At 40.3% G+C, this 22,552-nt stretch overlaps 1 protein-coding gene across 1 annotated transcript in view; it reads right to left on the bottom strand.

Annotated features, from left to right (window-relative positions):
* b4galt5 (UDP-Gal:betaGlcNAc beta 1,4- galactosyltransferase, polypeptide 5) overlaps positions 1-22,552 on the bottom strand; it is a 32,269-nt gene that overhangs the window by 8,012 nt on the left and 1,705 nt on the right. Inside the window, exons 2-4 of the mRNA XM_042409868.1 lie at positions 1,108-1,227; positions 664-777; positions 63-190 (exon numbers count right to left, since the gene is read on the bottom strand). Coding sequence (XP_042265802.1) covers positions 63-190; positions 664-777; positions 1,108-1,227 — 362 coding nt within the window. The remainder of the gene's footprint in view (positions 1-62; positions 191-663; positions 778-1,107; positions 1,228-22,552) is intronic.

Here is a 22,552-nt window from a genome sequence, read left to right as displayed (position 1 = left end):
CTGTATATTTGACAGTGCTTTTCAGCGAATAACCCTTTTAACAATATCACATTCACACTTACCTTCCAGCGAGGTAAACAGTCTTTGGGCTTCCAGAAGCCCCCTGTGGCCATGACAGGCTCTCCCTGCAGCAGGGATCTCTCCACTTCCTCCAAAGATACCTCACTCATATTCACCTGCAACCTGCCCTCTGTGTGCAGGGAAGAAAAAAGAAGATGCAGAGATTAATGAGGCAGAAAGAGACATGGCAGTGAGAAAGAAAGAGGGAGTGAATGAGATGAAACGGTCAAGAGAAGAATGAGGAAATAAAGCTCTAAGGAATAAGATAAGGAAAACATTAATGGTAATTGAAACAGGTTAGATAAGAAAGAAGGAGGGGGGAAACGTGCCAATGCCTGTGACAGTTGAGCAATCTGGGTCATCAATTGCTGGGCAAAGCTATTCTGTGTCACAACAACATATGTGCATTCATCATTCATTAATAGAAGTAAATCCAATAAAAAAACAACTTGAGTAAATATTTTACAAGGCCAAGAGAACCTGAAGGACAACTGTTTTTTAGGTCAACTGAGGAAGTTTCTCATATATCACAGAATCATCAGCCAGGATCAAATCAAAGCATTAAAACCAAACTTTAAACTGAAACCTTAACAATTTACTTACTCATCGAGGGCAGCCTCTCAGGGCAAACCTGTGAGGGGAGGTAGGTGAAGCCCTCTGGGAGGTATGTAGTGGGAGGAGCATCGCTCTCGCTCATGTTGAAGTCATAGGCGTAATCTGGAGTCACACACATCAGCAGCATTAGCTTAATCCAGCCTTTATCTGCATAAAGTCTAGCTGTGTGCTCTATTGTTTTGTATCAATGCTTTTTATCTTTTCATCTCAAATCTTTCACTGGTAAATAAGATTATGTCTTTATGTATGAGTAACTAACAGTAAAACTAGGACAGACTCAACTACAATATATATATATATATATATTTTTAAACTTCCTTTACCTAACCAGGGTGGAAACTGCATTTGTGCCCATGTAATTGCATAATAGACAACGTGTGAGCTACGTATTCCTGATACACCTTGGTATATAACAATATGTATGTTTTTTACCTGTACCATTGACGCTGTAAGCCCCTCTCACCACCTGCTCCAGAACCTGAGCCCCAATGTTCTTCACATTCTCTCTGATCTGAATCCCTCTGGCTTGGACCATGAACACGTACTCATTCACTGGGAACAGAGAAAAAAAAAAAGGAAAGAAAGTTAAGTCATTTTATTCCTGTTCCCATTGTAAAAGTGTTTCTACCCAGCAGATTGAAAAGAGGCATTAAAAACAGGGAGGGTCAACATCTTAACACAATACAGCGACTTAACAATACATTCCTCAGGGGTAATAACCCACAATAGTGCGTAAATGCAAACTGTTACTCTCATAAAAACAGATGCAATTAGATGTCTATGCTTTTCGCCATTTTTTAACTCATGACAAACATTTCCTCCTTCCATTTCTCCTCCTCAGTGGGAAACCCATACCTGCCAACCCTGGACGAATTTTTTGAGCACAGCTTCCTTGACCTAGATGCGTCAGATGCAAATCAATGCTGTTCGCACAATGAATTACTGTAAGTAATTTGCAAACATACACATAACATGTGTACATCATTTGCACACATGCAGCGAGCAGACAAAAATGTAAGGGATACACTGATATGAAAATTCTTGATACCAATAACAGATTGTTTACAAAAATATGTGCAGATGCCACTACTGTTAGTTGGTCATTTATGCCTGTCTGTCCATTTTTCTTTCACCTGCTTAAACACAGCTTACCATGGAACACAATTTCACTCAGACTACACACTAACCTACCACTACTGCTGCATTTATATAGTTTCTATTGTTTACACCTCCGCAATAATCTTTATAATAATAACTTTAAGCCAATTTGATCTTTGAAAATATGATTTTCAGGTCATTTGAAAAGATGATAACAATGTAGCTGTAAAACCCATACCAGCCTGAACAGGCTATTTTGTGGCTACAATGAAATAAATATTTTAGAGCTGGTTAATACAACAGTTCTCATTATAGGTGGGCTATAACTTGATGGTATGATGACCTAATGACAATACTGGCTGAATATGAACATGACTGTTGAAACTGTAGAAGTAATCACATCCCTCCATACATATTCTACTTAATTTGCAGTGAGGGGGTGTTTCTTTGAAATTTTCCTGGAGTAGGCAAAGTTATAGACTACAGTGCCAACACACACACACACACACACACACACACACACACACACACACACACACACACACACACACAGAGCAGGCCACAGGCCCATTCTGCCTTTTACACACATGTGCGCACACACATGCCTCCTGGTAACTTTCTAGGTAACGTTATTTCTGTGCCACATGAACTCACTTTTTTCCCATCTGCAGGCTACAAGCTGCCATACATCCATGCACAATTGAACCATGGATGTATGAATTGAACTCACAGGCGTCACCAGCTTTTTGCGTAGTTTAGAGTGACAAATCGTACCAGCACACTTTGATGTCAAAATGCATACCTGCTACGCAAAATGCGTACAGGTTGGCAGGTCTGGAAACCACTTAGAACAATCTGTATGTTGGGGAAAGATAAACTTGGAGCACTGGCAGGTTAATGCCTGTTCTAGTCTAAGCACACTCTTCTACCTGATCTGGCCTAAACTGATTATCTGCCTAGGTGACTTAATGACAGGGGATTTCCCAAAAACACATCCAGAGGCTTTCATTCCAAAGATGCCAACAATTGGAATGTTAATCTGTGATGATGGGGGAGGAGCAGGGATAGAGATACAACTCATTTAGGAAGGAGAAAGAGACAGAGATGATGAATTTGAAATGATTGATTGGTTCCTGCCTTCTACGCATGATAGTTGCAATGTTTTTCCTTATTACGCTGTACAAATTTCTGCCATCTACCTCGCTGTAGGTCATCGATTATGATTTTTGATGCATTCATTTGTCATGGGAAAAAACAACGAGAGGGCACGAAGAGGGTGAGAGTGACACAGAGAACAGGCAGCAGTCGGGTGGAGAGGGAGCATTTGAAATTTCTGCCTGCATTTCAGTGTCAGTGTCAGTTACCACAGTAACCTTTCACAGAAACGTGACATGATGCACATCTCAAACAATGACCACCACCATCGACCTTCAGTCAAGAATGAGACCTGACTAATCCTCATATCATGTTGGAAATCTCTTATCATTACTGTTCAGTGGATTTACATGATTTACATGAGCTTCACTAGAGAAGCTAGTTCCTCTCCAGTCGCGTAGTGTGGGTTGAGAAAAATAACACCACAACAGAGGACAACTGGCAAACGCAGCAATAAAGTGGAACAAAGTGAGGGGATGTGGTCTAACTGTTAACTCTCCCGCTCAACAGAGTAAGTGAATGTGTAGCCCTGACTTACCAGAACAGTGACTCACAACTTAATCTTTTCCTCTATTGTCTGATGTCATGATGGTTTGTCCACAACTTCTGGAATTACTTCCAGGATATCTGACTACTACAGGATGAATATCATGTCATATTTCGAAACTGGGGGAAAAAAAAGCTTCAAAAGGTCGAAACTCAATGTTTGAGTGTTTGATGGCTTGAAATCTAATATAAAAGTTTTGCAAGATTGAAACTATGTTTTGAAGACTTGTTTTGATAAGTTGAAAAAAAATTAAAATTCATGTTTGCTGAGATTTGAATTTTCATTCATCTTTTTCTGGCATACATTTTCATTATCATTAATTTGTATTTGAGTTTTCCTTTTTCACAATTAAAGCTCTCTTTTTACAATGCTTCTCTAACAAATTTGTCACTGTTCTCCCTGTGTATTAGTTTGTTTTCCTGGTTTGAAACCCTGTAAATGGTGATCTGAAAACATATGCACATGTGTTGGGAAAAAACATTTTGAGACGTTGAAACTTGAGATTTTGAGAGGGCAAATCTTTATTTTGAAACTTTTGTGGATGTACACTCACACTTCTATTGCAGACTGTTCTTTCAGAACTGAGTTTACAACACCCATTTCTCAGCCCACACAGTTACGAGCTTGCGAGTCACATGATTTCTGGCAGCTCTGGTCTGAAACTCCAAAATTCTGAAACAGACAGTCTGGGGGAAAAAAAAAAAAAAAAAAAAAAAAAAAAGCTGTGATCCTGGAGGCATGGGCTTTTTTTAACCTATTGTTTGCCCTCTGCAGAAATAGTCCAAGCAATGTACCAGGTTAGGTGGGATTGACAGACTTTCCCTTCAATGACTGAAGCGCACAGGATATGCCAACAGGATGCACGGTTCTCTGTGCTGTCTGGCTTCCCCGAGTAGTGACCCAAGAGTCTCCAGCCAACACACAAGCTCTCTACTGTGTGGGCAGATCTCTAAAAAGTGGGTGTTGTAAACTCAGATCTGAAATAACAGTCTGTAATGTGAGTGCAAATTTACATCCGCAAAAGTTTCTAAATAAAGATTCGGCCTTTCGAAACTCAAGTTTCAACATTTCAAAACGTTTTTTCCAACATATCCGCACCTTTAAAAACGACAACAAAACAAGAACTTTATTAGATTTCAAGCTTCAAACAGTGAGTTTCAACCTTTTGAAGCTTTTTTTTCAGTTTTGAAATGACATGATATTCATCCCATACACTACTACTACTCTTACTGTATTTGGAGCAGCATGCCAGCACAATGCCAAACTGCCAATCTGACAGATCTCTGCCTCTGTGAACTTGTATCCAACTGTACAATCTCTAGCCATTAATCCAGTCTACATTTATCTTAAAGCAATCCCAGTATGATCCACTCCCCTCTGTGTATGCGCGTACATGTGTGTCTGTGTGCGTGCTGATATGCGCGTGCACGATACTGCTGAGCTAGAAATCCACGGGATGTGATTTGTCATTAGTAATTGTATTACAGTTTCCATCACATTCATCTTGTTCTATACAAACTGCCTGGCTTGCAGGACTAGAAACTAGTGGCTATGCAGTAACTGAAATCAATGTTCTCATTTTACCTCTGTAGCATGCAAATATTACACTGTGGCTAGAGCAAATCTGCAAAGGATAATAATAATAAAAAGGAATACAAGAACATAAAATAGATCCTATTCACTCTCACTGTAACACATGCAGAAGTGGATCAACACACACACACACACACACACACACACACACACACACACACGCCCTTCTGAGGCACCATATGACAGAAAAATGCTAAGAGGCTTCTGGAGTGTGATCCAGTCCTGCAGGCACCGACACATTTGACATGTTAGCATCTCGTTCCCATGCCTGCCAAACATATGGAGATATATTATCTATGCATATTTCTACTAGGACAAATCCATCGTACATATGTACTGTACATGTACACACTGCACTTTTCCATTGCTTGCAGAACAAAGCAAACCAGATTCTCAGTCTGGTCTTTGTTGGAAAATATCAGTCAAAAGATTTTTGGATCCCCTTTGAAAAAAGCCAGTCGCTGGGTTCTCTCAAGGGTCAGGTTGCCTGGAAATACAAGTAAAGGTCTTCAAGCACAGAGACGGATACTGTCAACGCTTGATCTCCTGTATACAAAGCAGTGGGCATGCGATTCCTCCCTCAAATGTGCACCCCAGAGACTGCAGTAATGGGCAGCACCAAGGTATTCAAGGCTACAAACTGTGACAAATGCAATTAGACACGAGAGACCTGGAGTTTAGAGGAAGCGAACGTGGCAGGCTACAACACAAGGCCATTAGTGCTGGACATATAAGCAAAGGGATGCACGTGTACACACGCACACAGACACACACACACACACACACACCCACACACACATACACAGAGCTTTCTGATATGTCATTGGCGAGGGACATCGAACACATACACAACTACATTATACACATGTAGACCAGAAAGACCCCTCAAACCCCACCCCCATGTCTCCTCATCCCATCAGAAACCACCCACTGTTACCCATCAAGCATGACAGAAGACCTTGAACGACCTTGTCCTCTATAGTTCTCACAGAACACGCTGTCCGCATGCCAAGCCTGGCCCACCTCTCCCTCTCTTTCTGCCTCTCCGTCTCCACATCCCTCCCTCTTTCCACTTATCTGTCCTTCCTTTTATCTCCGCTCTTCATCTCTCTGTGCTGCTGTCTCTGTATAATGTAGTTTGTATCACTTTCCGTCCACTCCGTTTCTTCCTATCGTTTAGGTAAATAATGTGAATGATGGATCGCAGGCTTACGGTGACCAGTCCAGGGCCAGATAGAGGCAATGCACCACATTGTAATGTAACTAAGGTTAATGGAAAAAGAAAAAGCCAACAAACAAGAAAAAAAATAAAAGGAAATGCGCAAATGCCCCCCACCCCCTAACACACACACACACACACACACACTTTGCCTCTGAAAGGCAATTAACTCCACATTGATAGCTCAGCAGTGGGAGGTGATCGGTCCCATTCTGCTAGCTTCCTGATAAGAGCTGAAAGGCAGTTTTTCCCCCCCAGCAGATATGCTTCCTGTATGCACACACACACACAGTGACGCAAGTACACACACCATACATGCACCCATAGCTTTCAGGGATTAAAGCTGTCACTCTAAGAAAGGGCCATTTTTACTGCCACCGTGTATCAGTGACACCCACAGACCGGCACATGCATAAAGACATGAAGACAAGTAGAGCACCATGGGTGCAAATTCATCAGTCCTCAGTGCATGCTGAATGTGTATTATGTCAGCGTAAAAGCTGAATTAATGACACTATCAGTAATGTAACACTCTAAATTGGCCACACATGATTTAGCGGCCCATTTCAATACCTTATTGGAAAGTAAACAGCTGATTACTCAAAGCATTAGCGCTAAATCCCTCACAATTAACTGGAACAACTGCTGTAATTTGAGTGTATTGATCTAACGAGGATGTTAAGGATTGGCATGAGATGAAGATTATGGATTGTTGATTGTATGTAGGTTGGTTTTTTTAAAATATATAATATGTCGTTTTGAACCATTATTGATCTCATCTAAAAGGGACAAGCATGTTATTACCTTTTCTGACCCTCTGTAAGTGATGCTGAGAAACCCTGAGGCTGTAGTGAGTCGATATACACACACACACACACACACACACACATACACACACACACACACGGTTAGTTAAAGTTCCCTATATGTCTTAACATATAGAGAAATTATATAGTTCTTTCTGCTTAGCCAATTTATACATTTTAGAATAAAAAACAAAAAAAACGGACAATTCAGTTTACTCTGTGTTTCCTGAGGCAGAGGGGATAGCTATGCCAATTAATTTGTCACTCAGATACAGTTCACACAGAGATAACTCAACTCACATGTTTGTTCGCCACCATCAATCTTTCACTTGCACACACACGCACACATTTTCACAACCCCGTTGAGTTTCCTCTCACCATGTGCTTGTGTGACTAACAACTAAAAACTAATCCCATACATTGTGGGTTTTTATAAAGCATTTCAGTCGGACAGTGATCCCTGAAGGGTGGCTGAGTTCATGAGTATTTTAACAAAAAGTACAGCTGCAATTCTGTATGAATCCACACTATTATTAGTAGATTCCTTTGAAAAAACAGTAAGGCCGTATTATAACAGGAAGCCTGCATAGCTCTGGGATTTATAAATATTGGAATTGCTTTCCACCATATTTCTTCCTTTTGGTTAATATTTTGTAACATTGGCAGATGCATTCTGCTTACATATTTTCAGTTGACAGGAACAGAAGGGCCTACATCAAAGTACTTAATTTATCTAATCTTACCCTCTCTCATGGAAAAAAGATCATTGCTCTCTAAGGACAAATTTCTCAATTCCTTTTTCATTTATCTGTGTTCATTCTCACTCACTGTCTATTATCTTTGTCTTTATCTTTCCCTCTTTCCCATATCTTTCTAGTTCCTACCCCGCCTCCCCCTTACATTCCTGTTGTCATGGGTAACTTAAGACAGACACTTTGAGAGACACATTTATGCAAAGGGCTTCAAGTTGCTGCATCCTCTTTGGTTCACAAATTTACACACATCAGCATGAGGAAAAAAGTGCTGCAGCTTGATATCATTTATTAGTAGTGCTATAAAATGTGTTCCGTGAAATTCTTGGGATCTCACAAGGCTCATGCGCTGTCACATTGTCACATCAACTTAATTAGTTTCACTTTATTTCAGAGCTGTTGTCCTTAGCGGAAAAATAAGAGAAAAACAGATAAGACATAAGATAGATTACCCAATCACAAAGTGGAAAAATGAACTTTTACATCAGAGTTGCCATATCTCTGATATTACTTTGCACAATTGTTCATGTGTTCTGCATTCCAAATTGCATACTTCTGTTTTTTATTTTTACTATGTACTGCAGCTGCCCTTACAAAGAACGCACTGTTGCATGCAGTATACATGCAGTATGCATACAATTGGGACATACTACTTCATCTGTCAATGCGGCTTGTGTCATTGCACTGTCAATGCGCTGTCATTGGTCTATGCTCTCTTGGCCGCTCAATCAATGTGACATATCTTCCGCCACGCAGAGGATTATGGGTCAGAATAGCCAGAAAAGCATGCTGGTTTGCATACTGCAATAACACAAAGTAATGTCTTAAAAACACTCATTTTGTAATGTAGGTTACAGTTAGTGCTTAAATAGATTAGATATGATAAATTAGATGCCTTTAAAATTTGTAGTTATTTAGCATTTTATGTGGATTTTTCATGTTTTGTTATTATATCACAAACCCCAAACCTTGGCAGTACTTGTGTTTGCTCTGCTCCTAAGAATACAGAACTCTGACCCACATTATTTAGACATCTACATAAAATTTACATCCAGTTGGTAGTTCGCTCAAATAACCATCCACCTATTCATCACCTGTCTGTCATTTGCATGGTACATGTAAAGCCTGCAGTTTTTTACACTGGATGGAAAGTCTCTCATTCTCTCTGTTTGTCATTTGATATTGCCAATTAGTTAATGAGAAGGTCACACACACGCACACATTCTATGGACTGACTTGTGATTCCCGTCAGAAAATAGCTCAGCTGTCGAGTCATAGCTTTCAGTTCACCACAGAAAAGGCAAGAGAAATGGTTAGAAGCAAGCAGAAGAGGGAGGGTATATTAGGAGTGACATACTAACACTGGCCAAGAGGAGTTTAACGGCTATGACAAGACCACCCAAGCAAATAAAAATGTCATTCTACATGTCATTCTCCTCTTTGAATTTGTTTTCATATTGTTAACTTACAGAAACATTCCAAAATGAAACACAAACTGCTGATAATGAGGACAATATTAGTCCAGTGCTAGTTCTGGTCACATGATATTTAGTCATAAGTGTATCATGAGGCTTCCTCCAAACCCACAGCTGAACTGTGCGAACACACACACAGACACACACACACACACACACACACACACAGTGGCACTTTCACAACAGACCTTAAGTGTTTGAAAATAACTATGTGGAACTACAATGACAGGAAAACCATCGTGTATGCATTAACCAAAACCCACGTCATATGCACAGGAATTCAAAAGCCCAAGAGAACCATTTCTCCATCAGACTCGAGGACGCTAACGGACTGGCTGACTAATAGACAGGAGAGACAGCAAAAAAAAAAAAAAAAAAAAAAAAAAAAAAAAAAAGCGAGAAAGCCAGATTCTCAGAGCAGATGTCTCTTTGACGGGCTGAGTACTCTTCATTTACTGCAACAGATATGACGTCGGCACTTATCACAGTCTTTGGCATCCTGCCCACTTCCTGAGAGCATCTAAACCACTTGTGCTCCTATTCTCCTCTTCTCTGCTTCCCACTTCCTCTTGGCCGGTCAATTTCATTTATTTATTCAATTGTCATTAATCTGACAAATCTTTGCCTTCCCCCCGTCTCTGTACTGAAGCTCAACGCCTGCTTGTGAAGTATAACTGCACCTCATGTTCAAGCAGTATATGCTTTAGACCCATCTATATTATTTTCTTTGGTTCAATTATATTATTTATTATGTTATCTGAAACAGGAACATCATCGTTGAGACATCGGTAAAACTTTCACTCTAGCACTGACAATTGTTTGCAATTTCCTGTGTGTAACTAACTGCTTACGGTGTGTTCTCAGGAACTCCCCATATGTCAACAGAGAAACAGACTGAACGAATCATTCAGTGAGACACCTTTGAAATATTAAGGTACTTCCTCAAACCCTATATATCCTGAGTTAGGCACTAGAAGCTGCTGCTCACGTCAGAACTATTTTTTGTTGCCTCCACCCACAAACCAACCTGATCTAAACACACGTACACACACATAGATTTGCACATATATAACCACATCGCCCTGAAATATTTTCCTCACTACTTTTTCATATTTCATCCACACGCAGGGTGTGTGTGTGTGTGTGTGTGTACATGAAAAGTAAAAAGTAAAGTAAAACATGAATAGTTATGGTAAACTGCGTCACTATAAAATGACTGCAACCAAAACTCCACCCTGTTGTGAAAGTTAAGATTTGAGTAAGAAAAGAATTTCTGTTTATGTACATTGTACAAAATGTTCAATGCACTGCCAAAAGTAAAATAAAACAACAAATAAACAAAAACAGAATACTGACCCCTGTATAGTCTAAAGATGGAGGTGAAAGCACGTACTAATTTAAATTATCTGCTGTATAAAAATGCAGATTCATGGAAGACAAATGAAAGTAAAACCATCATTCGTGAGCACAGAAAGCGGTGTAAACATGAGGGAATACCCAGTTTTCAAAATGAGCTCCCTTCCTCAGGCAATAAGGCATTAACAGTTAAATAATCACCACAGCTCAGCAGGATTATATCCAACTCTACACTACCTATTTATTCATAGCTGTAGGCGCAGCAGCTGCGGTTTCAGAAAAAAAGGAAGAAGGCCATGCTGTTTTCACACCCCTTTACTGTAACCCTTGACTGTTTTAAACTGGTCTGGTGAATCTGTGACACTAATCAATTGATCAACCAGACAATGATACAACGGCACTGCTATTTTAGCTGAGAAACACAGTCATTCACCTGACAATGTAATGTGTAAGGAATGTTGACTCTTCCCATTGACACTCCTTGATACCAAAGACAGAAGAACAGGAGTGGAGCTGATAACACACAGTCCGAAGATATGTTATGATGTGGTATTATGTGCACTGCAATCGGAAATTATGTGTAATGGAAAAGGTATTGTAGTAGATAAAAAACCTGTCACCAATAACATATCACACTCAGACACAGTATACACTAGCACATGCCAGCAGGGACAGTGTGATGTCTAGTTTGAGTTCATTTTTGGTCTTGCACTAGTCACTCTGGCCCCTCCATCTGCTCTGCTGTCCCAAGTGTACGTGTGTGTGTGTGTGTGTGTGTGTGTGTGTGTGTGTGTGTGTGTGTGTGTGTGTGTGTGTGTGATCCTCCCCTGAGTCACTGTGTCTGCCGTGCCACTACATGGCAGAGAAACACAGGGACAAGATGCGCCGAGACGATTTACATAAATGACACAGTGGTGCCAGGACCCCTTGTTTTCACTCTGTTGCAAGCAAATACAGAAATACAGATCTGAATGAGGAAGACAGACAGATTGTGTATATTTATGTGTGTGTGTGTGTGTGTGTGTGTAAGAGAAAGGCACTTTCTTTTCCTAGTAAAAGCTCATTTCCTCATATCGTCTCTGTTACTGCTGTCGGCATCTGAAGGTGGAAAACAGCCTGTATGCAGGTGGAAATTCAAGCGTTACTTCACTAAATGATGACTCACTCACGCAATTGGCAGATACTGGTTTATCCTGAGTCCTTGCTTTGATACCGGTTGTTAGAGGGTAAGAAGGAAAGAGGGCTGTTATATGGATGTGTACAATTTGATGTCAGTTGAGGAAGAAAAAGATTAACGAGAGTGAGAAGTCGTGATGAATTGATACTTCCTCTGTTTTTATGCAACTGATTAGCTGTTTAAAGTGCTAAATTGAAAGACAAAAGAATGTGACCATCATACAATAGTTTGAAGAATTTTACTCCTGACTCCTACTTTCAAAATTGTAAATGTCAACAAAAGTTCTCCAGGACTGTGTATCATTCTCTGTAGTAACATTCAGGTTGCCCGTTCTGCGTGTTTCCAACCCAACTGGGCTACTTTGAAAGAAAAGCTGCTGAAGAGAAAAATAACGTGTAGCTTTTGAGTTTCTTTTTGCATAATCCACAGCCGCTGGAGGGAAGTGTTATAGATAAAAATTAAAATCTTCTGCATTCAAACTTTACAGAATAGATGGACAAGGGTGCATACAGGGACACTGATAAGAAGCAATGAGGATCTTAGTTTTGGAGCCTGTCAGGTGGTTTTTCAGTGGCTCTTGGCTGCTGTGTTAAGTTTGCCTCAAGGTGGTGATAACCCTCCCTAACCTGCCCTCTTTCCTTGCTTCCCCTGCTCTACATGCCCGTTTGATTACATTTTTAACTAGTGGAGTGTGCAGAGAAGGTCTAAAACTGCAGGTTTCATCAGCCTTTAACTCAGAGCAGCTCCTGCCAAAACGCAACTACACTGCAGGTCATTAAATCAACTCAAGATTAATCTCAGTCTCTTCCCTCAATGTGCCCTCCTTGCTTCTTGTCTCGCCGCAGCTTTTCAGACTTTCTCTTGCCTAAGACTTAATCTGGTAAACCAGCCCTGCCTCATCCTTTTCACAATCTCTGATTTCAAAGTGTTTATTACTAAATAAATGTGCACAATGATGGTTAACTCCCCTTACTCTTTACAAATCCCAGAATTTACAGCAGATGAGACAGCTACAATGTTGGCTGGACCGGGCCGGCGAGTAGTGATTCATTCCTGCAGTGCCCCCGCCGCTCCCTTCTGCCAGACCATTTCCGCCTGCTTTTATATTTGGCGGCTATCCAGAACATTCTTGTGTTATTGCAGTGGCTCAAACACTGCTACAGTGTGTGGGGTGCACAGAGGACATACACAGACAGGTACACATGCACACAAACACACAAGTACCTAATGACACACACACACACCATACTGCCTCTGCCTATTTTCTCCCGCTCGCTCTGTTTTCCTATTCCCCGCCAGCAGAAAGATGAGGTCTCTTCACAGCTGGAGGTTACTCCTGTTGACTGAACAAATGGGCCAGAGAAGGCAGCTAGTACACCACGCTGCCACAGTAGCTACATACAGTTGAGCAAGATGCAGAAACACTACACATGCCTTTCCCTGTGGATTTCCACATCTAATTCTCTGTTCTGACCTTTAGGACTGTGCTGCACCTTAATGCTTCTGGTATTCCACTAAGTATGTATATTGTTCACAGCACTGTGGTTGGAGAACACACCTAAAATCATTGTGAGACACTAGCTTATCTGGCTAATCATACCTATGCTAAATTAAAACCTTACTTTACCTGACTATGCTTGGGAAAAGATAAAGGACATTGTAAATTGTATAGAATGAATAGTACAGACTAAGTAATATAAACACTATATGTCCTGGTACTGCACTGTATTATACTGCATTTATTAAATATTTGATGTGCATTAATTGGAAAACATTAAGAAATTGAGCTGGCTTGGTAGCTGCAGTCAGTGCAGTTAATATTTCATGAGAACGACCAGATTTGTTGCTTTAATGCACTGAGGGTTATGTAAACAACTCAAAGTGGTAGTAAATTGATTAATTAATTTCAAATTTAAGCTACAAACCAATTAATTTCTGCCAACATGAATCCAGGTCATAACACTGATTCTGTTAATACTCCATAAATAAACATGTTGTACATTAAATTTGCTTTGCATACAAGGATAGAGGAAAAGCAAGGTATTGATGTGTAGTGTGAGATTTAAATATGGACTAGTAGCTGGTATCATGCATTTAAGAACAGGGGATGAATTTATAAGAGCATAGTCTAAGCAGGAAGGTCTTTCTCAGTGAGAAAATAATACTAAATAATAAAGTCTCACCTCTTTTCCTTGGAGATTTGTACAATACAAGACATTAGAAATGCTTTTAGGCTTTTTCCCAACATCCAGTCACCACTAGTTTATTGCTATTTATGCAGCTTGGACAGTTGACAACCTGCAGTAGTAAATGGTATTTCATTGGCTATTTCACTATCTAGCCTCCAATGTTAGCGGCCACACTAAATAAAAATAAAAGCAGCTGCTAATTAACGCTCACTGAATTTGTGTATAGTGGCTGTAAATCCGCTCTGGCTACAGCTATGCTTTGCTAATCAACTAAGCTGCCCTCGTAAGAATTTATTAGATGAGCCCTCTAATTAATCTCCTAAGTTAGGTTCTAATTGTTTGCATTTGCTGCCATGGCCAACCTAAGGTGTTGATCTGGTTACCTGGGAATAAGGTAGGCGTGCATGCCTAGAGGGCAGCATTAGGCTGTCCAGACCCACAATAACAGCGCATCAAATTATAGCCTCCTAAGTCAATTCACAGAGACCCCTATATTGGTGTCGTGTGGGTGCTGCGGCAAAAGCATAAGCTAAAGACAAAAAGATCCTGGCTAAACTTTTGCAGTGGCAACCACATCAAACAATGCATATGTGCAAGCTCACATTGCAGGTTTGCAGACATTGTAGCGTCTACTGTGGAGCGGCCTGATTCTGCTGGACGCCTTGAGACAGAGAAGCTGCTGGGACAACTTTACAGAGTTGAAAATTCCTGTCTCAGAGGAGTATAAACTACTGTGCAGTGTCTAGGCATCTGGTAGGCCTTCAACCTGGACTTAATGGTTCATCATCACACCCCTAGCCCCTAGCATTTTTTTTTTTTTTTAAACGCAGTACTATTTTTGATCTGAACACAGAGAATAACTATTTTTTTCTAACATATAGTAATTAGATTTTCAAAAATATATAAAAAATATGATAAGGAGACAATCGTCTATCTCTGAAAGGGGGTGAGAAACAAAATTAACTTTCATTATGAAGAAAAGGGATTCAGATTATAATTACAGTACAATTTGGTTCCTGGGGTTCAGAGGAATTTTCCCACAACCAACACTGCATTCAATAAGTTGTTCAGAGATTTACAGAAAATCTTTATGTTTATGTATTTGCTTTGGATGCAAACATTTGTCTTTCTGCAGCTAGACAGCTAGAAAGGCTCCTGTCCAACAGGTACTCTTTTGCCAATGGGTTGAAGTGCACACTTTAACCTTAGGTAGCCACAGGCCTACTTTTTGTTTTCACTTGACAGCATTGATTTGGTTCTTTAAGAAATCATCCCAAGATTCACAGAGAAAGCCACAGCGGTATTTGCCCGTGCATATCCCAGAAGTTAAGTTTAGACAGAGCATAATAGCTTTCATTAAACACTTATTGTAGGTAAACTTTAAAACAGGTGGAGTCATCACAATCATCAGCTCTACCGTCAGCTGAACACACCATGTCATCAACATTGTTAAAAAACATGTGTCTGGATTCTGCCTCCCTGGCGTCCTCACTCCTGTACACCGGCTCATCATCAGTTACAGTTTAACTGCCCACAAACACATGACCAAAGTAACCATGGTAACAGTCTCAATAACAAACGGAGGCCTGGACCAGGTCTACAAAGACTGGGATTCTCCTTGGGATGATTAGGTTACATAAATGATTACAGCCTCAACACAAGACCTTCAGTCCGCCTCTGAAATGACTCACAACTCTCTATCTAAACTAACACAAACATTGTTACACCTCCACCCCCTCTCACCTCCACTGCACTCAGCCCAACCATCTGTCTGTGGTCAGATATCTAGACTATAGGGGTTGAACATGAGTCATCTTACAGACAACAGTTAGAGACATAAGACTAGGGTTGCTATGCGTGTAGGGATCACCTCTGAATGGTTGCTATGTCTTTCTATAGGTAGGCCAAACAGAGTTCAATTACAATTACAGTATCTATAACAAGGATGGGAACTTAGGTTGAGGGAAGTTTAGGTTGCAAGTACAATATTAAATCTGAGGAAGCTATTTTAAATCTGTAAAAAAAAAAAAAACTATAACACCAGTTGGATAAAAGGATTTGTACAATAAATAAATAACGAGCATGAACTTACTGTGGGAAGGTGAACACACAACAATCAATCCTAAAAATAAAAAGGGCAGTGATTCAAAATTCTTTTGTAGCATTTTTTTCTTCTGAAATACAATAATGAATGTTTTTTTCATTCTACATCTATAATAATTAATGAAACTGAGAGGGAAAGTGGATTAACTTTTCAGCCCTTTGCTTATCCATGCCTGAGAGTTATCACTTCATGGGTCAAAAACCCAAAGGGTTGAGAACACAGGGTCTTTCACAGAGTGAAAGAGAATTGCAATGATTGAAAATCCAAACAGCAACCTAGGAACAAATGAGAAACACCCTGACTAAACACCACGACAAGAAGATCTTAAAGTATTGGATGCATTTAGCTTTGCTGGGTAAACAATGTCTACAACTTTCTATACAGACGTGTGTCAAATCAGTGAATCAATAGTATTGAGTGTGTGTATCACAAAACAAAGCTGGTCACCAAATAGACCCCGCAGCTTTAGTAAAGGGAGATATACAGTATCCCCACACAAGTTCATAGCTTGTCTTTGCTGTTTACCCAAATTAATATTATAATACAGCAGCAGGTCTGAATCATGTCTCAATGGAACTCTGTATTGCATAATATGACAGTGTGAGTCTTATCCAAAAATATACACTGAAATGTCTTATGAAATACAAAAACAATGGAAAAAGTGAATAAGCTAGGTGTACTGAAAACAGCAATGACTTAGTCTCTCTTTTCTTCTGCGATCACAGGGGAGGGAATGTTTTAGATTTTACCGTGTCACAGTCAAAATGGTTATGTAATCCATGTCCTTTTCAGGGTGATGCAGAGTTCCTGCATATCCTAGTGAACCATATTTGGAGTGTAGGTGTATGTGTGTGTGTGTGATGAGGGATAGCGGGTAGAGTATCACACGGTCAATGAAAGGTTTTAAGAGGAATGCTCATGCCTCCGACTGACTCACAGAGTGCAATGAACTCTATTGATGTTTAACTAAATTCCATTGTTAATAGAGTAATTAGAGTCACATGTCCTTGGACAGCGCTTACACATTTACAATACAGAGCCATAACAGACTATCACAGCAGGAAGATTTACACAAGTGTAGAAGGTCTAAGCGGAAGCAGAAATAACAATATTGAAGTGTTTATTTAAATTATGGGACAAGTGTTGTTCTGAACTGTCAGTGGTAAAGACCAAGAGAAATCTGGCATTATGTTAAGTTATTTATAGTGGTTGTAATTCATTTTACTGAACGGTCCAGTTTACAGTGTACAGATGTCCCAGACAAAGAGAAAGACCATGGCACTGTCCCAGATGATTGTAATGACTGTATCCTTAGGGATTTGTTGTCACCCAGATCATCATGGGAACAAGGATGGCATGTTTCTGTGGTTGCTGTGACAATAATAAATAAAAGAGTCAGTCCTGGATGGGAACAAGCCCTCAGGGAACCATGGCAACTGCAGTGAAAATGTCAAACACCAGACCTTAAGTGCTCCAGCCGGAGGAATTTCAGTGATTGAACTGCTGTGCATCAAGCTCTCTGTTTTCCTTTCAATCTATTTTTATACACTTTTCTAGTCATTATTACCAATTACAAAAACTAATTTTAAATGGCTGTACGACTACACAGAAGTCAAATAGAGAAGTTGCATAATTTATCACTACGTAGCATGATTGTTTATTCACAATGAAATCTATCCGAGACAGCTTGGCACCAAGTTAATATTTCACCCTGGCCATCCCTAGCCTCTGGAAATTAGCCTGAGGAGGTTGACTAGATTGAGCTAAATGGATGGATCAATTAAGCAGCAGAAGAAGGGTGGGAGGTGAAGTGGGGTGGTGGGTGGGGGCACTATAGTGGTCCTTAAGGACTAGAGATGGATGGCTTTAAGAGTGCCAGGGAAGCTCTACTACAGAAGCACAAGCAGCATGCCTAACAAAGACATAGGGTGCAGGTATTGCCATATTGACACCAACCTGCACTTTCCACATTGACATCTTAATTTGTACACACAAACACTCATCACTGCTGTGCACAAAAATAGATACCACTGCAACCACATCAAGTAGATTGAGTATGGCCATGTCTGAGTGCTATGGTTACCACAAGCAATAGCCTACTATAAATTGTGAAGCCTATAAACTTGTGAAGAACAGCAACTTTACAAGACTCAGGAAAGGCACTCGAAGTGCAGCCAGTAGTGATTTAGGGTATATGTCCTACCAGTGGGGTAGAAAATACAATCAAATGTTATTCATTTATTAGTTTTAACAGACAGTTCTGATTTAACTAATCCATCTAGCATGTCGAACAAAAGTTCAATGTGCACTAAGTTGAATACTTTGTCTTCCTCCTCAACCAAGTTAATGATTTATCATTATTATCCTAGCCACAGATTAGCATCTAAACAATGCTGTCACAAACACATTATAATCTATGCTACAGCTATGGCTATAGCTATAGCTATACATGGACTCTTTCATTTCCCTCTAATGCAAAGCACCAAACTGCATAGCTCTAAACATAATCTGCCTGATCTTTACAAGCTCCTTCCTTCTTTAATACCTCTCCACCTCAAGCGCCAGTTTCTACTCAAATTAGGATTCAAATGTCCCTAGGGTAAATCATTGTCAATGTTGGAAAGTTGCTTTGCAGGAAAGGGCTGCACAAACAAACACACATAAAAGTGAAAAGATATTCATATATGTGCACACTCACACAGATTGATGGGTGTGACCAGAGGAAATGTGAAAAAACTGCTCTGAGAAAACAGCTTTCTATGAAACACACTGGGGAGATACACATTTAGCAGCAGCAGTGAGAAAAAAAAAAACCACCAAAAAAACACAAGTACAACACCATTAGGACTGAGTGCAGAGTGATAGCACAGAAGTTGCCTGTGATATCTCTGCCATGAAAGTGATGACAGGGCACAGTGCAAACACAGATCAAAAACATGGTCTGTCTGCTACGCCTCCACAAATTAATTCCTTGAGGTAAGTCAGAAAGAGAATTCAACATCAAATTATAAAACTATATAATACTACATTTGAACTGAACAGGTTTACAATAGGACAGAGAGCCATAAACTGAAAAAAAGCTCGAACTGCCAGATAGCAAGAACAGGTTCAGAGCTAAAATGTCTTTAGTTAAGGAAGAATAAACGTCTGCATCACTATCACAAGAGAGTACGTCTTTATGCTGATGGTAATGTACTGTCAGAGACTGTATCAGGATATGTTACATATTACATATATTGCCCCCACATTTTGTATTTTGTGATATTTCTTTGACATATACAATAGGATACTGTCACCACCTATTATTTTACTGGTAGAATTCGCACTGGTCTTATTCTATAAAGAGGTAGGCATGTTCTCAAAAGCCTGAAAATAAGGGCCGGACAAATTTCTCAGGGTGGCAGAGTTTGTTATTATTTATGCTCAGTATAGTAGTTGCTGATAAAGCAGATCAACTATATGGCGTGACACTGATCTACAATTATGTCCTGGCAGTAAGAGCAGAAGGTGTGTTTACATCTAAAGGCACTGGCTATCATTTGCCACCGAGACATGCACTTACTGGCAGTCTCCACCCACACCCCAGACCTGAAGAAAGGATGGTGGGTAGATGAGTCATGTTTATGTGTAAATAAACTGAAGAAAAGCCATAAAGGTACTGTATAGTTGCTTGAGAGCCAAATATAATTAACACCCAAAGTCTACATTTCTGTTAGCATTTTTCTTTCTTTACACAAATGTTTTATTGTTACTTCTTGATCCAAGGTGGCACTTCTATTGAAGTTTTGCCTTGCCTCACCTTTGCAGAGTTTGACAAACAATGCTTGATACTCTAAAGCAACATCAAAACCTTGGTGGAACACTTCATTCCTTGCCAACTTGACAACTGCATGCAATGCTTCACGCTGTAGCAACCTGAAGACACTTTGAGGACTGAAATGCCTGTCAGCAGGCCACACCTTGAAATGAATCTGGTACATGCTTAGATATATTACAGATAGATATACACAAGACACACACATCCACTCAGATGGGATGATGAGCCTGCTCTCTAGAGACAAAAGAAAGCACCTGGCTTCTTGTCTTCCTTGCTCTCCCCGGATGTGGAGGTGTGTGTGTGTGCATCTGTGTTCAAACCTATAAATAGAGCCTGTGTCTTCCCTTGCTCTCGCTCCAGTGGGATCCTCTCATGTTTTAATTAAATAAACTGCTGCAATCAGGCCCAGCTGTGCCCTGCATCCCCAGCCTGCATCAGTCAGCATCCATGCTCAGGGGCAACACAGAGGCTGGGGGGTCAGTGCATATGAGTACATGGAGACAGAAAGATGGAGAGAGACAGAAGCAGACAGGGAGGAAGGGAGAGAGAGAGAGAAATGGACTAAGCCATGAATTGGGGCATTCTGCACTGAAGCCACCTGGGTATCATAGGAAGCCCTGCTCAGGTGTGCTGTATGGGTTCCCCGATGTGCAAACCAGCAGAAGGAAAGGAGCTCAGCTCATCTCTTTCATCCTTCCCTCTCCACTTCCCCCTCCCCTTGCCCTTTCCATTTTTTCTATTTTTTCTCTTTACTGTAAATTATTCTGCTAATTCTTTGCAGTGTCCCATTCTATATGATAATTTTCTGCAAATCTGTTCTCCACCAAAGGCGGCCATCATATGTATGTATGCTAGGATAGAATAGTGGAAATAGGAAAATGTAGATTTATTAATTCTTATACACTTTTGCTGGGATTATTTATAGAGAATAAAGTTACATTATGGTGAAATGCTGAGAAGGACCCTGGGCATCCCTGAACCTAACTCTGACCTCTGTCTTGACCTGCTCTTAACAAGGTTAGGTAGATTTTCAGACATGAGGTGGTTTAAGGTACTTACTAGTAATAATATTGATGCATTGACATTAGCTCGGGCTACAGACCACGTGAAGGGAGATGTCCCAGCAAGGCCACAGCTTGTCAGGTAAGCAACAACAGAAGTCAACAAAGGGAGCCACATCAATACAGTATACTCAATACAAAACATCCACAACCAAATACAGCATCTTGTATGTCTGATGCTTGATTCTCCCCTCAGATTTTGTATCATGGAACTATTTCCTTTGTAGGATAGGTCCAACATATGAGACTGAAGCATTGCAAACAGGCTAAAGATGATATATTCTGTTGGGGATAGTTAAATTGAATTCTAATGCTGTGTTGTGGTTTAAAATGTTTTTGTTAACCAGCCCCATTTGCTGCTGTTTGTCTCTCTCTGACAAGCTGCTGGCTCACTGGGGCATCTCTGACCACAGGATCTTAAACCTCAGCTAATGTCCATGCATCAATATCACTACCAGCGAGTAGCTTGTACCACTTTATGTCAAAAACTTTTAAAAAGGTCCAGTGTTTGGGATTTAGTGGCATCTAGCAGTGATGTTGCAGATTGCAATCAACCCCCAAGCATGTAGCAGAACCTACGATGGCTGCAAAACTCACAAAAAACGCAGAAGGCCCTCTGTAGGGGCTACAGTAGAAACATGGCAGTGCAACATGGTGGGCTTCGTGGAAGAGGACCTGCTCTCTATGCAGACATAAAGGACTCATTCTAAGGTAACAGAAACACAATGGTTCTTATTTTCATGGGATATATACTAATTAAAACATACTGATGAATATTTTATTCCATTTCTGCCATGTCTGTTCTGCTAGATGTCACTAAATTCTACACACTGGACCTTTAAACAAAAGGTCCACTCACACCTGATTTCCCCTGCCAGATGTCACCCGGGAATCCTAAGTGTAAAAGACTAAACTGTAGCTTTTAGTAATAGCAGCAGAAGCAGTCTTGCTCCTGGTTACCATCTATAATTAATGGACTGGTGTTGCTGGTTCTTGTTCTGTTTCTCAACTAACCCCCCCAGTAAAATCACGTGGCCATTACAGTCCTACAGTTAACACCCTGGAGGATGAATATGGCCATGTGCATCAATACTTTAGCTTGAAAAATACTGAACAAGTGAATGAAGAATTACTTTTTATCCTGGTTGTTACACATTTAGAGGAATCATTGCTCTGTTACTGGGACATACACAGGCTATTCCTGTCAGTAATGTGTCCTCCATATAAGAATTGATTCAATTATTGATCAAGTTGTCCACAGCAGCCGGTAAAAAGCGTGACTGGATCAATACCCATTTTTGAGGAGTGAGAGGGACAAACTTTTCTCTTTGATGTTTTAGAAAGGCTAGGCACTTGCATGGCATAACATTGTCTGCCAACTCCAACAATAACACGTTTCCCAAATTGGTAGACACACCTTTACCTACTGATTGTTCAGCAAGCACAACAGGATATCCAACCGATGGTGGGTTAAGTAGTAAATAGGAAAAGTAGGCCAGTAGCCAACTTTAAACTGCACCTTGTGTTT

The sequence above is a fragment of the Thunnus maccoyii genome, chromosome 4, assembly GCF_910596095.1.
Source record: "Thunnus maccoyii chromosome 4, fThuMac1.1, whole genome shotgun sequence".
NCBI lineage: Eukaryota > Metazoa > Chordata > Actinopteri > Scombriformes > Scombridae > Thunnus > Thunnus maccoyii.
This window is presented reverse-complemented; position numbering and strand designations above follow the sequence as displayed.